Source organism: Lichenostomus cassidix, chromosome 13, assembly GCF_008360975.1.
Source record: "Lichenostomus cassidix isolate B80296 chromosome 13, HeHo_3.0, whole genome shotgun sequence".
Taxonomy (NCBI): domain Eukaryota; kingdom Metazoa; phylum Chordata; class Aves; order Passeriformes; family Meliphagidae; genus Lichenostomus; species Lichenostomus cassidix.
Window position 1 is genome coordinate 14,866,417 of NC_139494.1, and position 17,603 is coordinate 14,884,019.

General features: G+C 43.2%; 1 protein-coding gene across 3 annotated transcripts in view; it reads right to left on the bottom strand.

The window, feature by feature from the left end:
* Positions 1 to 559: 559 nt before the first annotated feature.
* RNF145 (ring finger protein 145) overlaps positions 560 to 17,603 on the bottom strand; it is a 45,018-nt gene continuing 27,974 nt past the window's right edge. For all 3 annotated transcript variants that reach the window (XM_085073852.1, XM_085073854.1, XM_085073853.1), the window contains exons 5-11: positions 14,363 to 14,598; positions 10,624 to 10,799; positions 7,731 to 7,871; positions 6,477 to 6,659; positions 4,711 to 4,858; positions 3,672 to 4,028; positions 560 to 2,165 (exon numbers count right to left, since the gene is read on the bottom strand). In XM_085073852.1, the coding sequence (XP_084929978.1) occupies positions 1,737 to 2,165; positions 3,672 to 4,028; positions 4,711 to 4,858; positions 6,477 to 6,659; positions 7,731 to 7,871; positions 10,624 to 10,799; positions 14,363 to 14,598 (1,670 nt within the window). In that variant the 3' untranslated portion in view covers positions 560 to 1,736. The remainder of the gene's footprint in view (positions 2,166 to 3,671; positions 4,029 to 4,710; positions 4,859 to 6,476; positions 6,660 to 7,730; positions 7,872 to 10,623; positions 10,800 to 14,362; positions 14,599 to 17,603) is intronic.

The following is a 17,603-nucleotide window of genomic DNA, read 5'->3' on the forward strand; positions in this document are numbered from 1 at the left end:
TTTGGGCATGGATAAAACATCTTTTTGAGATTCAATTCCACAGAAATGCAGGCATGCAAGAGCTGGACTCAGACCATGGATTGACAGGAGAGAAGAGTCCAAGAAAAATATTCTCAATTTTTTCCCCCTCCCCAAACACACCAAGCTGTTAATAAAAGTTTTGGGATGATCAGTGAAAGCACATGATAAATCCAAATTTCTGATTAATAGACAAGAAAACAAATTTGAGATACAGAATCAGAGGATGGTATAACTGATGTTCCCATCCTGTCAGGTGGAAGAAAATAGATTTCTGGGGGTTTTTTTGGGCCTCAGTTGCAGCAGGCACAGCCTCCAGGAGCAAATGTGCCTTTGTGTTCTGCATTGGCCAAGATCTGGTGGCAAGAACAGGGAGGCCAGGAGGTACCACCAGGACAAGAGCACTGAAGTGGAAATGGAGAATGCAGGCAGAGGGAGTTTCACTCATCTCCAGGGGGAACAGAGTGCTATTACTCTGAAAAAGCCTCTCAACACATACTTAACTCATGGAATTTCAGTGCAAGAATCACATAACCAGGTGTAAAAATCTTCAAATGTAATTTATTAAGACATTCAGCTATGTCTGTCAGTCTACATCCAAATTTACTACTAAAAATAAAATAGTATCACATTTCACATTAGGAATACCGACTTTGAAAAACACTTGAGTCAAGCCTATCGTATAAATAAGTGACTAATTTCTCTTCATATCAAAATTCACATAAAAAAATTGCCTGCCCCCTACTCCCACCTATTTCCCCACCCCAGTCCCTTGTTCTACTTGAAGCCATGATGAATGTAAAAATTTAAGTATGGACATGTCCTTGTCAAAGAAAAAAAGGTGCAAACCTATTAACAGCTTTTAAAAGTGGCATTTGCGGAGTCTGATCATACACAGTAATGTACTCATTCCCAAAGTGCAAATATCGCCAGAGTTTAATACTGTTTTAATTCAGCTGCAAGGGTTAAACATTACACAGCACAGTCTTGCAAGGACTCTATCCGTGCCCTAAAACTCATCCCACTTTCCTCCCGCAGAGGCAAAGTGTTCATGAGAGCTTTAGTTGACTTCATGCAGCCCACACTGTGCCCATTATTAGCAAAAGGTTCATATACATCAAAATATTGACGACTCCGTCATAAAAGTCAAGAGTCACTATAGATTACATGAATTCAAATGCAACTGCCCCAAGAACACCCAAAGCATACACACGACGTATTAAGAGTGCTTCCACCTCCTGGTACAATCACTGCTGTTACATCTTCGATTTTTGCCCTAAAAAACGTCAGCAACCAAAGCTGCCCATCTGTCACAGCGGCAGCCTGCGGCCCGTAACGCCCCTCAGGACCCTGGGATGGCTCTATGCAACTCCTCTCCCTGCCCAAAACCAAGCCAGCCTCCTGTCCCTCTGGCCACAACCTCTCACAGACCTCTCGCTCCTCTCACCCCTCACCTACGTCTTGAAAACACTCTTTCACTGCTGTTTATTCCCAGACATCCTTCCTATGCCCGCAGTTCAGAGAGCTTCTGGAGTCATTTCTACTACATCTCACTGGAGTTACCGCTACCAAGCAGCCCATAAAAATCAGCATGGGATATTACATTTTGACCAGCATTAAGAGCTACACTTCTTTCACAGCTGTGGAAGGATTGGTTTTCTTCTGAGTCAAACGTGGATCTCTGAAATGTGTTTGTTCCCGCGTCGTCCTCTGTAGCCTCAGAGCTGGACACAAACCCTGGCATCCCGAGCAGGGCAGCCCTGGGGGGCTGCAGTGAGTTCTGCAGCACAGGCTGCTCCCTGGCTGACCTCACAGGGGCTCGTGGCACTGTCCATGCTGGGAGAACCCCCTGGGTGGGCAGAGGCCTCGGGGCTGTCCTGTCCATCGTGGCCCCTGCTCGGGCTGTCCTTCCCACTTGGCCTATTGTCACATTCAGCACCAGGCTCAGCTGCGTCTCCAGGCCTGGTGTTTTGCTCTGCGCTAGGATTTGGCTGCTGCACTGGCTCTGGTCCCAGTCCTGGGAGCTGTGAAGGGCTCTTCAGCTGGCAGTGGCACAGAGGACAGGTTTCTTGCACGTACAGCCATTTCTTAAGACAACCCGCATGAAAAAAATGGCTACATGGTGTGATCACAGCAGTTTTCATATCCTGAAAGACACACAAACAAAAAAAGGAAATACATTATTATTTGTCATCCCATTCCTCTCCTCTCACCCCACATAACTAATGGGTTCACCAGGCATGGAAGAGACAGAAGCAGTCCACAGGCAAACAGAATGTTTCTTCCTTCACACCCACAATGAGGAGCAGCTGAGGGTGCTGGGGGGTCTCACCCTGGAGAAAAGGAGGCTCAGAGGGGACCTCATCTCTCTCTACAACTCCCTGACAGGAGCATGCAGCCAGGTGGGGCTGAGTCTCTTCTCCCAGGCAACAAGCAACAGGACAAGAAGAAATGGCCCCAAGCTGTGGCAGGAGAGGTTTGTCTTGTGCATCAGTAAGAAAGGTTGATCACAGAAAAGGTTGTCAGGCATTGGAAGGGAGGTGGTGGACTCACTGTCCCTAAAGGTGTCCCAGGAAGGCCTGGATGTGGCACTTGGTGCCATGGTTTAGTTGACAAGGTGGGGATCAGTCACAGGTTGGACTTACTCTTGGAGGTCTTTTCCAACCTTAATGATTCTACGATACACACACAATTCAAATAAAGGCCAGGTCTTGCTTTTTTTATAACAGGCATTAAAAATGAGGCAAACCCCCTTTGTTTATAAGAATATGACCTTTTGCAGGATGAGAGTCACAGGATTGGTTGGCTCAAGACAACAATTGTGCAAGTCAAAACAGCACAATGACAGATACAACATGTAACAACACCAGAAATGAAGTGACACCATGAACTCTGTCAGCTGAGACCCACGCTATCCCAGTCTGGTGTTTTGAACACTGTCATTCAATCTGGCAGTTTCACTCTTCAAAGAATTTGTATCAAGTTTGGAGCCAATCCAATCACACTCTAACTGCACACTACTAATCTTAGGGTAATTCTTTCACTGTCACACATAACTACAATTTCTATTCAAGAGTAAGTGACTTTGGAGCTGGAAGTGCGATAAAGATATTACTTTCAGCATTAATGTCCAAGGTCCTTACATCTGCTGGCTTATGTTAGCAAGACCCTTAACCTTTTGATAATTAGGTTTCTGCTACAAAACTGACACTGCACATGAAGTAGCAATGTCTGTAGAGACTGAGCTGCTTCTACAGAATAATAAAAAATCAGCTACTGAGAACACATTGTCTTTCACTAACAAAATCCTCCAGTAATGAAGAAAGGGCACATTTGCTGCTACAGCTGAGACCAGCTCAACACAAACATGGGAGGTGTCAAAGCAGCTTAAGGACAGAGTTTGCTGTGTAACTGAAGGAAAAGAAGAAAAAAGGCAGTTTAAGCACATCCAAGCTCTTAATTCCTAAGAACTATCTTGGTGACAGCACTCCAAATCAATCTGCACAAAGCAGAAAACTGGGTAATTCCAGTAACTCACTGAGCACAGTATTATTCATTACACACAATTCAAGTCACTTATTTTACTAATTGAAGACTGAACTTACTCTGGGGTATTTCAGCTCAAGCCAATCCTTTGACACTTCCATTCCTACCTGGTAGCAGATGGCACAGATGTCATTGTGCTGCTCCAGCTGCTCCTTCGTGGCCACAGGCAGAGATTTTATCTTATTCACAGCATCTCTGCGAAGGAGGAAACTCTTCCAGCCCAGCTGGGCCCTCAGCCACACGTTGTAATAGGAGTGAATGAAGATGATGACGGAGCCCATAACAGTCCACTCTCCAAAGATGGTTTCTGAGACTCCATAGGCCACCACACACAGAGCCACCAGGAACTCCAGCAGCCGGTAGGTGCCGTTCACATAATAGATCACATCGTCCATGTTTTCCACTGGCTCTTTTCTGAACTCCTCCACCATGAACAGAACGTAAATGAAGAGTGTCCCAAGCACCTGTAACACAGTGCAAGACCACAAGCTCAGCATTTCATTCTGAACTGGAGCTTGAGTCACTCAGCGCTGTCCATCGAGCTCTGTGCACACAATGCTCTCAAGCTGGACAGAGGGCAAACCCAAAATAGTAAAATTGTTGCTGAACTTCAAGACAAATGAAAGTTGCTCTTTCTTGCAAAGCGTTTAAGCTTGTTCCCCAGTACTTCCCCTTCTCTACCTTCCTGAGTCGAGAACACAGCTGAGTTGATTAAACAAGAGTACTGACCATTTTAAGGGGCAATTTTTAAAGATTAATAGTAAAAAGCCCAAGTAATGACAAATACTTATAGTATAAAACTTTTCTGGTATTTACACTACTGTGTTTTGAACATCAAATTGCTTTCAAGGCGTTATAGCTACGTAATGACACATAAATGAGTACTCTGGGAAAAAACCTTTTTAATATGATAGTTACACCCTCAAAAGCCTTTTGGCTTTACAATTTGAAATACTTTCATTCACCTCTGTTCTCAGCCCACCCAGGAGCTCCTTAGCCTCAGATACAGGACAAATAAAAAGATTTTTTATCACCCCTTGTAATTCTGCCTTTTTCTCATCCCTGTTCTCTTCTCATTATGTATTTCCCCCCTTAGAGTAACAGGATCACAGTTAATGCAGAGCTTCACAGGCCTGATGTTCTTACCTGAAGAGAGGTCAGAATACTGCTGGAGATAATGATCAACAGCCAGAAATCCATGTGGAAAAACTGACAAATCATGTAGGCCATGTAGGCAGGGAACACGAGTAAGAACAGACAGAGGCTGACTGCTCGGAAGTGCTTCCACAGACTCCTGCAAACAACACAATAGGTTTTTATTTCTCAAGTCAGATTTGAGCGTCAGAGTAAGAATAGACTGACTGCTGGATGTAGGCATGTTAGATGTTTGCTCAAGGCTTTTGCTTGTTGAAAGGAGTTTCTATTTTACTTGGGCACAGTCTCATTCCCAGCTTGCACACATGCCTACAACTATGGAAAGTTCCCTCTCATCTGACCTTTGCTGTTTTCAACAGAAAGACAAAAATTATGGGCAAAGTAAGTATTTGAGATACTGAATGTCACAGATGGAAGTCCATTAAGATAAATTATTAAACATGTGACTGTTTGCACACTTCTCTAAGCAGAGGTCTCCAAATTAAATATTTCTTGCAACTCTTCCTATTTTTGCTAATAGGTGTGGGGCGCAAAGCTATTTCCTTTCATCACCAGATTTAACCCTACTGCCTTTAAAAATGTATTCCCCAATTCAGAGATCACAAAAGAAGAAATGCAGCAGGACTTGAACATTTATCTCTGCCAGTCCTTACTCTGCTCCTATCATCTAGTTCTTCCTAATCTCCTCCCCAACCTAAACACACCATCAATCTTCCTACAGCCACCCATTTGTGAAGGCTTTCAGAATATCTCCAGTAATTTACTATAGTACCTGTACTTGTTCCTCAGGTTGTATTTTAACCTCACTTAGCTCTGGAGATGAGGTATAGAAACAGTCAAAGTATTTAGGGGCACAGGACAGCAGCACAAACTGATTAATTCAATACAGTCTGAAGAAATATCAGAGCAACTCTGAGGTCTGCAATTGTGTGACTGTGGGTGAGAGAAGAAGGGACAGCTGAAGCGGAATTTATCCTGTTCCTTGCTGATTTAGAAGTGCCTGGGAGATTTGGCAGAAGAGTTAAAACTCACTATCACCACAGTCTGCTTGTTTAAGCTGGGCAGATGCTCTTATCCTGGCTCTACTCCCTCTCCCTCTGTTTCTCTCCTGGAAGTTAACTTGCTGCAGGCAGAACACACTGGCTACAAGTAGCCTCTAAGCTAAACAAACTCTAGGCATAAACAAACCTTCTCTGTTCATTTCTTCACCCACAGTTACAGAAAGCGAAAAGACAAATGCAATTAACAAAGATCGAAACAGATTAATATGAGAACACCAGATACCACTAAAACAGCTCTTCAAAACACAAATTAAACTGAACAATCCCACATGATCCAAACATGTGGGACACTAAAGCAAAGTTTCCACCTCTTATTTTGTGCCAAAAAACCCTATCATTTTGGGATCACTGGCTCACCAAAAAAAATAGGTTTTACAATATCCAACACAAGGTCACTCCTAGAAACTTCCCACCCTCAATAGCTGTGTGAGATCACTGCTTTAGAGGGAAACCCACCCAGCTGCAGAGGAGGTTAAGAAAAATCATTCTGCAAATCCACACAATGGAGTGTGGGTGGGGAGAGCACAGTGCTGGATTTGCTTAACTGGAAACTAGAGAACTTAGACTAGAAAAGAAATCTGCATGCAGAAAAAAAACAGGGCAACTTTACAAGCTACTAAAAGCCATCAATTACTAGTTTATCACCTCCTAAAAGAGCATTGAGTAACTCCCAGTTTAGGAAACCAAGTCTCTTACTTGTCCCTTGAGGCTCCCAATGCCAAGACAATGGGATCAGCAATTTCCAGCATGGACTGAAGGATGGATGCCACCACAATGAAAAGAATAATACTGAGCAGGAACGCCCGATGCACAACTTGGAGTTCAATCAAACCTGTCTGCACAGCCAGGATCAGGAGTGTGACTCCTTCAGTCATCCCCCTGCAGACCAACACAGTCAAAAAAACAAACAATCACATCTCTGTGTCAATGCTGCTTCATAAGTACATCTAGAAACACCAGGAAATAAGCTGCCTGCTTCTGTCACAACCTTTCATATGTCACTGGTTTTGGGTTTCACTGGTGTCCCTGGAAGGCTTTAATGAGGGAGGGATGTTTTCAGAAATGCTGAAGTGCTGGGGTTAGGAACCAACAGATTTTGCTCCTGACAAGCAGCGTTTGGGTTACATCCAGCTCAGACACCACCCAGCACAAAGCATTTTAAGGACCCAGTTTAGGCAAATTACCAGTTTTGCTATTTTTCAGTTTGTTCCCCCAGCTATCCACTTCTTTCTGTCTTGGAGCCTCAGAGCGACTTTAATCCCTCTGAGGATCACCATTTAGAGCATCACTATTTGATGCAGTAAAGTACACATCACCCAGAAGTACACACTTCACCAAAAAAGTAGTCTACATAAAACCACCATGTTTTTATGGCAGTCCCAATTTATGTCCTTTTTGCTTTCACATCTTGGAATCCAAAATGTAAAACATTCTTTTGCAAATGGTCTCAACTCTGCAGAGTTAAGGGCTGGAGTAACAGGAAAGGCAGTGTCAGGATCCCAATTTCATATTAGACAAGTTGGGACAAGCCTGAGAAAAGGCATTTTGGCTATTTCCCATAACAATTTACAAGCAATCCATACAATGCTGTGTTTTAAACCTCATAAATTAGTAATGTTTCATACATGATTAGAGGGGAGATGAGGAAATGAAAATATGAAGTGTTTATATTATGCAAGCATGTGAAAATTTTTCAGTGATTCATGGAAACAAGAGCAATTGTAAATCCCAAGTAACAGCCCTGAATTTGTTACAGGAATGAACCATCTCCCAAGAAGTCTGTGACAAGTATTTTCACCTCTAATCTTTTCAACTGCACACAAAGACTGGCATACAAAAAGCCTGTCAAGAGGTCAAAAGTCAAAAAACTGCAACGCCACGTGCACATTTTTATATAAATCCCCTTTTTATCTGTTTCTTTTCAGACCCTAGGCACAACGAGGCACTCACCTGTTCATAGCAGGATCATTCATGAACGCTCGGTAACCCTGCAGGTAAAACTTGCAGAGAGTCAGAACTCCCAAAGCAACAAAAGAGACTGTGAAGACCAATCCCAGCAGAGAGTATGGAGTGCTACAGCATTCGGCAATACTGGCAGGAGAGAGAGGAAAAGAAACAAAAAGAAAAGGCTGATCAATTAAAAGCAATGTGATGAGCTTTCCTCTTGTCCTGTCAAGTTGGTTTTAAAGCAAAATTGGGCGGGTTTAACGACAATATTAGAAGTTCCACACTGCTTTTAAGTCCTCCAATAAAAGAGGAAGATGAGGTGGATTCTATTCCTTCTTTCCAAGAGGGAAGTTCATCGAGCTCCCCGTTGGAGCCTGTGACATCCCCGCGGTCCCCTCGGTGCAGAGCCACGGGGTGGCACTGTCCTGCTGCTGCTCCATTCAGAGCCACAGGCGAGTCCAGAGCCTCCACTCACTGAAATCATTCTGGAATTTCACCCAGCACCACAAACATCCACTTAAAGCAGATGGATTCACTAAGGCATGCTCCCCTCCTATCCATAATGCTGCAAACCAACATCAAACCAATAAATCCTGTTGGGAGACTGGGGCTTCTTGTCAGCATCACCATCAGGGTCAGGTGGGCAACAGCTGTCTCTGGAAGGGCTGAGCTAGAAGCAGCAGAATAAGAAAGGAGAAGGCTCCCCTTCAGCAGGTTTCTTCCTCTCTTTTCCTACAGCAGTGAAGTCCAAGAGATTGAGACCCCAGACTTCATTTGACAGCTGCATCACCCACTTTTGGGCTGCTCTTCTACTACTTCTGGCATTGTGGTATTTGGAGCAGCCCAAGCCTCAGAATGTGCTTTGGGTTCCAAAAAACAGCACTGCCAATGCCAGGTATAGAACCAGGGTTACACATCTGGAAATACTCATATGCATAATCCAAGGTAATAAATACACTGACACCCTCACTCATTTAAAGAAAAATAAAAGTCTTCATTTGTTCCTCAGGACAGTAGTGAGAGAGAAATTGCCATGGTCAAAACCATGTCCTGCTAATTAACAGAGTGATGAGTGAAGCAGTCCAGTACTCTGACAAAGGAGTTCTTTGGAAGCATCTGCTTCAAAAACAAACAAAGCTCATCCAAGGGACATTTACTTTGTCTTTTTTAGTGACTACTTAAACCTGAAATATCCTTTGAAAGCAATTCACAGCAGAAAATGTTGATGTGTTTACATATACTATTTACAGTACTTCTGGTAAGCCTTTAAAATCTGTCTGTTTACCAAGCCAAGGGGGGCTGAAAAAGCTTTCAAATGCTCCTGCTGATCAAGATAGTGAGAAACATAGTATTTAAAGCAGTTCTTTATGTAGGATATTTGAGGAACTCTTTAAGTTCTGCTTCAAAATAAATTACCAAAAATCAAGAATCCTGGCTTTTCTGACTGATGTCCAATGTTTTTTTGTCAGAGTAATGTTAGGACTCTCCTTAAACTTGATGTACTATGCAAGGGTCCCAGAGGAGCTTATGAGCTCAAGAGATGCCTGGGGAGCATTACTATGTTTATGTGTCAAGCACAAGTTTATAAATTGTCCCAAAGAGCTGAACTCTTCATGGCTTCTCAAAAATCACAGAAGTTACAAACCCATGGAAAAGATTTTGAGAGGAACAACAAGAACAATGAAAGGTATGGAATAGTTTTAAACAGCAAATATCGAATAAGAGCTTTCCAGTCTGGGAAGAACAGACTCAGGCTACTCTCAGTTTTAAAGAAAACAGCTTGATTTTCCTGTCTCCCCTCCCCAGTACGGGAATTGAGGGGCACTGAATGAAACTATTTGAATTCAAGCAATCAAAATGGATTTTTCATTATACAGAGCAGGCTGAGCTGTGAAACTCTTTGCCTCAGGATGTTCCAAATGACACAAGTGTGCATGGGTTAGAGAGCAGGAAGCACAAACCGATGGAAGAGTTTTCTGAGGGTTACTGAAATACTTATTAACCACATCAGTTAATGCAGCCTGACAGAGGTTGGATGCAGGATTGGATGAGTCCTAGGAAGCATCCTGTTTGTCATGCCATATCATGGGTGGGTGTTCTTCCAGGAACCCATTTACAGCCACTGCTGGGAATTGGATCCCAGGTTCCATGAGGATTTGGTCTGACCCAGCACAGCCACTCTGACCTCCTCAAGAAAGCCAGACACAGCTGCTGTGTACACCCCAATTGCTCCCCCCTGAATTCCAGCCTCACTGTTTTAAGCAATCATTCACTTAAAGGGCACAGATGCAGAATTCACTCACTTTCATGGAAGAGCACATCTTCCACTTTGCTAAGCAGCCAGCACTACGTTTTTACCTGACCTGACAAGGTACTTCAGCTCCCTCCTAGGGGGTCAGAGGCTGTTAGAGGTACCACTAGAGTTTGTGGTTTTAAGATTAATAAGCATTTTGTCCCTGTTTTGCCACAAATAGATGTATAACAATTTGGTGTAGGAAAAAATTCAACTTCTAGGAGAAGGATTGCTTCCCACGCCTCTGCTAAGTGCAGTACTGTATTGTAACAAAACTAAAATTGCAGAAGAAATGAACAGGAAGAAAAATTTCAGATCCAAATTGTTTCGTTAACAACCAGGTAAGAGAGTCAGTCCTTCTGCATAATGCAGTGTGACATCATAAGCAATTTTAATATTATATGCAGTAAAAACCCATAGCAATTCTCCTTAAAGATAATTAATTTTGACAGCTTACATGATGACATTATAGACAGATACACACATCAAGGCAAGAAAAAGCTCAGAAATGGCACAGTCTGATTGGAAAACTGCAGTGATGATGAAGTTACTAATCAAACAGCAGAACTAACGATATATGATCTCTAAAGACTCCTGAATTACCTGGTCAAGAAGAGGAAGAGGAGCCTCTCTCTGGAGGCAGGCTGGTCCCTTGTACTGAAATAGGAATAGATCTGAAGAGCAAATAAGACGAGCCAAAACACCATGAAAAGCACTGGGACCACCAGCTGGTTCCACAGAGACATTCCCAACGCCAGGAGCCCATAGACCTCAACCACCTGGGAAGACACAAAAAGGCAGTTTGTTATTGGGTCACAGTAGCTGGGATTTGATAACAAAAGGAAAGTTAACAGTATAGCCACAAGGAAGGCAAAGGTAATCCACATGGCATCAGCCATCCCAAAGGAAGAGAGGAGGTACATCAAACTACTTTGACTGAGGCAGAACTCAGGTTCAGCAGTGACAGATTCCCAGTCTGCCCGGCAGCAGGGAGAAGTACCTGACCATGCAGCAGCAAACCCTCAGGACCAGCTGAATGCTCCTTTCTACAAACACCTGGCTTGGAGATTTCCCTGCAGCCCACTCACAGCCTGAGGGGTGAGGACATGTGGCTCCAGGTCATGCCAACCCCCTCAGACCCTCTCATCCCGTTACATTCACACCAATGCTGTTTTCTCTGTAGCTACTGTGAAGTCACTGCACACACCAGACACTGAAATGACTCACACCATTAAAAAAATAGTAAATCTACTTTGCTGACCTGTTTTTAAGGAAAAACTGAATACCTCATGCATTTTATGCCTAAGTATCTCGAAAGGATCACATACCTAATCCACCAAATGTTTTGAAATTCATGCTTAACACTTATTTCAGAAGTCTCTGAAGCTCAAAGTACATCCTTTCTATTACAAAGACTAAGTTACAATAATTTCCAAGAAGCTGGAACTTCATTCAGGTCAAAAGGAAATCACTCATACTACTAATTCCTCATCACCTGCTTTCCCACAATGACACAGAAGCCATCATGGCAAGGAAATTTTAGCAAATGCTAAAAAAGCTGACAAGCATGAGGGATATGACACTTATGGGACCTGCTGCAGTACTGGGGCTGATGGACAAGCAATATGCTGCTGGCAGGGACACAGTGCCAAGCTCCTGCTCTGCTCACAGGCTTGTCAAGGAAGTGCACCTGCCCTCAGGAGACTCCCCTGGCCTGGGACCAAGGCAAGCAATCCTGTGCAGCTCCTGGCAGAGTGCTCCACCAAATCGGAAAAGGGTCATGCTATGCTCATAATGTAGATTCATAACCGTGAGGCATTTCTGGCATCTTCTGCTGCAAACAGGCAGCCAAGGTTCTGAGTCTGCTTTTGAATTATACCATCAGGCACAATCTAACATGCACACAAACACAAAAAGCTGCCCTGGTTCACCTGTTAGGGCTCTCAGGAAACACTCCTGGTGTTTAACATCCCAATATTCACTAGGTTTTGACACTGATCTCAAACCTGCAATCAAATCCAGCCTAAAATAGCAGTAAACTCACAAATGCCAGGATGGAGACAGCACTAAAAACCAACAACTGCTCAAAGTTATAGCGATGGAAATACAAGTAGGAAAATATTCCAGTTGGAACAGCAATATCCTCCTCTGGAATATACATCTAGGCTTGATTTGTAGTGGAGTTGCAAACAGTTACACGAACACACCATGAGCCAATGGTTTTTCTGCTATTTCAGGAACACAAGCAAAGAGCAGTAAGTTCTTAGAAAACAAAAATCCCTGGTTTGCCAATACAATGTGAAAACCACTCACAACTATTCATTGCAACTCTACTACCTGCATTCAGAAAAGCAGCATCCAACTTTCTTATAAACCCAGTGCCACATTAAAAAGTTTCTGTCATTTTTCCTGTATTCTCAAGGAAAAAAAAACTTTATGCTTTCTGCAAAAAAAGCCAAGAGAAAGAGTATGAAGAGTGTCCAAAGGCCAGGAATATAAGGAATATGTCTTCCTTATGATTACAGCACTGTAATACAGGCACGGAACAATCTGAAATACTGGGATGGGGCAGGGGAAGACAAGCAATTCTAGAAATGAAGAGACCTGGGTAACAGCAATATTTAGAATTCAATTCTGACAAACAAAAAATCTGCAAGAAACAACTATTTTCCCCCCTCAACCTGGAATGTATTTGCAATTAAAACATTTGTTAAGATGTTGAAGTGTTTTAAACATAACTGTCTAATAAAAAATAGATAGAAGTCTCAAATCCCCATCTAATCTGAATTTGACTTCAGGAAGCCAAACTGTGCATCCATTCATGCACATGGAAAATGGAAGTGCTGGTTCCAACATTTTGCAAAGCTTTGAGCTGTAGAAAGACATGCAACTGTTTTATCCAAATGTTACCACTCATGCAGGGTAAGCATGATATTTCTATTCTCACTGGAAAACAGCATATTGAAGCTTTGCCAGTTAGCTCCCAAATTAGTTTTTAATTGGCAAATCTACAAGCCAGGGGAGGTTTTGATTGGATTAGGAGAAATTTCCTCACTGAGAGGGTGGTCAGGCATTGGAAGAGGCTGCCCAGGGCAGTGGTGGAGTCACCATCCCTGGAGGGATTTAAAAGATGTGGCACTAAAATGTGTTTTAGTGGTGGCATTGGCAGTGCTGGGTTAGTGGTTGAACTTGACGATCTCAAGAGCTCTTTTCCAATCTAAACAAATCTATGAATCCATGGACGAGGTCAGACCATGCTAGGTGCTGTACAAACACAGAAGGATAATCCTGCTCTAAAGACCAACTACACAGAAAATAAATAACCAGACACCAATAATCAACATGACAGGCTGAGACCTTGGCACAGCAGACACCTCCTGCTGCCAAGTTTTTGTTTGTGTATGACAGATATGACACCAAACACGAGCTTTATAGAAGGTTTTGAAAGAGCTTAACAAGTTAGTTTTTCAGACTGCTTCTGGACTGAAAAGCAGAAGGCAAAAAAAAAACCTGTGGCTTGGTTAGCAAACAAATCCAGTCAGTGGCAAGAGCTGAAACAGTGGCTCAGTCAAAAGCCAAGCAAGCATCAATCTTTTTACACTTAAATATATTGAAAAATGCATATACATATGTATTTTATAATAAAAAAATAGACGTGCTGTTTTGTGTACCATTGAGAAAGTATCTTTTGAATTAAACATGTATCAGATGTCAAAGCATTAAGAAAATGCACACATCAGATGAGTCTTCTTGTTTGAGGTCTCAGTAATGTTGCTGCTCTCAAGAAAATACCACAAACCTTTCAAATCACTGTGCAAGTTACAAATCACTAAGTCAGTGACTATTAGAATCAAAATCAGCTTCAGTGTCACTCCCTATTTAACACTTCTGTAATTACAAACACTTTTCATACAGAAGGCATTTCTTGAACAGTTACTACAATGAATGCCCAGGGATTACCTTCCTCACTTAATAAGGCTGCAAATAAATTCCATTCTGACACAATCTTGTCTTTCAGCCTGGATTTGGGAAGAAATAAGCAAAGACCAAGCAAAGTGGACAAGCTCAGCTGGCCAGCAGAATAATTCACTCATGTCTTAACTGCTCACCCAGCCAGCAGCATAATTCAGGCTAATGCCTTAACTGCTCACCCATCCAAAGCTATCATAAATTAAAGAAAGAAGATGCTATGGATAGGAGCACATTTGGTTGGCTAAGAAAGCATGAGTTAGCACACACACACACACACACAGAGCAGCACAGAAGACAGCTGAAGTGGTTTTTTCCTTCTTTCCTGCATAAAAGACTCAACAAACAGAATTGCTACAATCCACCGCCTCACCTGGACAAGCTCTCTGTACGCAGACTTCGCCAAGTTATAGGGCACCAGCAGATTAGACGCCAGGAAGTAGAGAACCTCCAACCCGGTGAAAATCATGGCGAATTTGTTGATGATGACGATGGTCTCGAGCGGGACGAGGCAGAGCCGAGCCAGGAGAGGGAGCATGTGAGCGGAGAAGAGCCAGATCTGCTTGGTCTTCATGACGCAGGAGCAGAGCGTGCACACCACCAGCTGCCCTGCAAACGAGACACGGCGTTCAGAACCAAGCTGATTATCCCCTTCAGGAAAAAGCGTATTTTAATGCGTTATCTTTCCAGAACACCGTTATCGACGTCCAGCATATTATGACGGTTCTAAGTAGGGCATCTCTGTTATGAAACCAAGCTCCTCTCCGTGTCTTTTGCTGGGTCACTAAAGTTACCCTTTCCCAAGTGCGCACAGTGAGTGCTTTCACTTCCCAGATTAGTGAGCTGTAAACCCGAAACACATGCAGAATCAGATTAATAAAGCTCCAGGAATAAATCATACAGAGGATAACCCAACGAGTCAGCCCTCTTTTTCCTCGCCACCCCCAGCTCAGCTGAAATCCCATCAGCGTCTGTACACACAGCAGCTCTGCTGAAGCCCAGCTAGACTATTTCTTCCTGTCCTACACAAAAGAGCAATCAGAGGTCCCAAATGGCTTTCAGAGCAACAATATTTACACTGTCAAGAGGAATTACTGGCCAAGAACAGCAACAGGAGAACAGCCAGGTCAGCAGCTGAGACTTCAATAAATTCATAACGCCCCGAGGCAGTTGCTAAGAATGATCACTGAAGCTTGCAAGTGACAGATAATTAACAACTAAATTCTCTTTAATAGCTGGTGGGGACACAAGCATGAGCATATCCCTCCCACACACCCACAGATTTGGAGGGTGGCATTTCTAAAGCACTAAGACCATTCCAGTATAACTGCTCCCATTAGTCGCTGAAGTTGTACCCTTGATCCCAGAGGAAACTGAATGGGGCAAAATGCACATTGCTGGGGTAAGAACAATCCTCATTTATCGTTCTGCAGTAAGGAAAAAGTTTACTGTGTATGATTTGAAAACAGACTCTTGTTCACCATCTTTGTTAATTTATATCTGGATGGCACAATATGTAGTGCTAAACCCAAGTGTTTATGCCCTGTTTTGGAACCAGCTCCACTAATATTTGCCTTTCACAACTCTCCCTGAAACCAAGAGCTGGCCTTAGGAAAACAGAGGAATCAGACCAAGGCCGGTAACATCTCTAGGTCAGCACAAACTCCATGTGCTCACATAAGCTCACTGACCTTGTAAGCCCTTCTGGATGGGCTGGGGAGGGAAGCTGCAAGAGGAGAAACAGCAGTACCAGGGTTTTTGCTTTCATTCTGCCAAGCTTCCCTACCTAGGAAAGGACTTCTGCTTTCAAAATAACTGCAACTGAGCCAAAAGCAACCTCTAATCTCTACTACCTAAGCATACAAAGTTCTCCCTCCTTCACGCCGTCTTCTTTCAAGTTAAATTCCTACTGTCAATTTGATAGATGTGTTTTTGAATTAGCAGATGTCTCTGCAGAACAAGCACCCTTGCTCTCAGCAAGACACTATCAGCATACTGGGACTTCTGAGCCTCAGAGAAAGTTACTCTACTCGTATCTTTAGACGTTCAGCAGACTCCAGCTCTGAAGCATTTTCCCTCTGCTTTGTTGTTCTCTGCCCACACACACGTTGCTACAACCCTATTTAAGACACCACCAGCACACTGCTGTGCTGTCATATTCAGGAGCCTGGCAGGCAGCTTGCGAGGATTTCTGCGACTCATGGTAACTAAGGCAACTCAGCTTCACACACAAAGGGACACAAACACCAGCATCCAATATGTTCTTCAGCATTTAATAAGAGTGTCGTCATCTGAAATCAAATACTGCGACAGCATCACAATAAACAATCCTGTGCTCTCCAGGATGACTCTGGAGCTCTCCCATCACAAATTAGAGCCTCTGAGTTTGGTCTCAGTAAACAGCAGAACCTGCCTTCCTCCAACAGCCACGTGTGCAGTATGCTGCTCATCCCTGGCCCTCCCATCTTTTTCATTTAAACACTGATCAAAAGTTAGTTGTCATCGGAAGGAGAACTGTACATACCATCAAAAAAAAAATTTACAGACCACTTTCTCTGGAGGCTCTGATCTCCTCCCTGAAGTGTGCACCTTGTCAATCCTCAACCCCTGCAGGAAGGGCGTGAATGTCTCCAATGGAGCTTTGAGTGATGGTGCTTCCCATTTTAAACTGGGGTAGCAGCACCTTAGTTCAGGACAGCCAATCTGTCTGTGCAGTAAATCACATTTTATCTCCAGGTGGGGCTGTACAGTGTCAGTCATCAGCATCACACAGCAGGATCAGCCAGAGAAAGTAGCCTGTACCTCATATCAAATCACAGATTTTAACACTCTAGGTATCTGCTAAGACTGTCAAATCCAGGTGAATGTTGCACTCTGTAAATTGAAATGCTGTGGCCCGAAAACTGACAGAAACAGCTAATGAACCCAACAGCTGGAACACCCCTGGAAGACACCAACCAGGTTCCTCTGCTAGGGAATAAGGAAGAAATCCATTGTGTGAACTTCCTGCCCAATCATTTCCCTTCCCCAAACCTCCACAAATACATTAAACATTGCTGACAGGTAGCCAGAGCCTCTCAGCTCATAAGCTAATGGAAAACATTCAACAAGAAAGCTGACATGGCACAGCCACTTGGAGTAGAGAAGCATCTTCATTTCATTCACAGTTTTAAAAAGCTGATGTTACATCAGCTGGCTACATCAGTGACTGTTACTCAAAACCAGGGTATCCTAAAGTCAATATAAAACCCCATTATTGTCCACTAAGAAGAAGCAAGTCTTCATGAAACATCACTTCCAAAACCATGCAGCAGCTTTGAAACGTTCCCAGCTGACATGTTCCCACAGTGGCAAACTCATCCAGGGCGTCATCTCCAAAGGTATTTATTTCTTCCATCCAGCACTTAGGAACATATTATTATCCCTAGACAGCAGTCATCAGACTGAGTTGGATGTAGGGGAAGAAATGGCTCTGAGATCTCAATCAAAAACTACTAATGAATAAAAGTATTAACAAAGGTTGTATTTGTGAACCAACTGATAACTGCACATCATTCCCTTAATTCTGAGCAGAACTTTATGAACCAGAGCTGTACCAGCAGCACCATTATTCC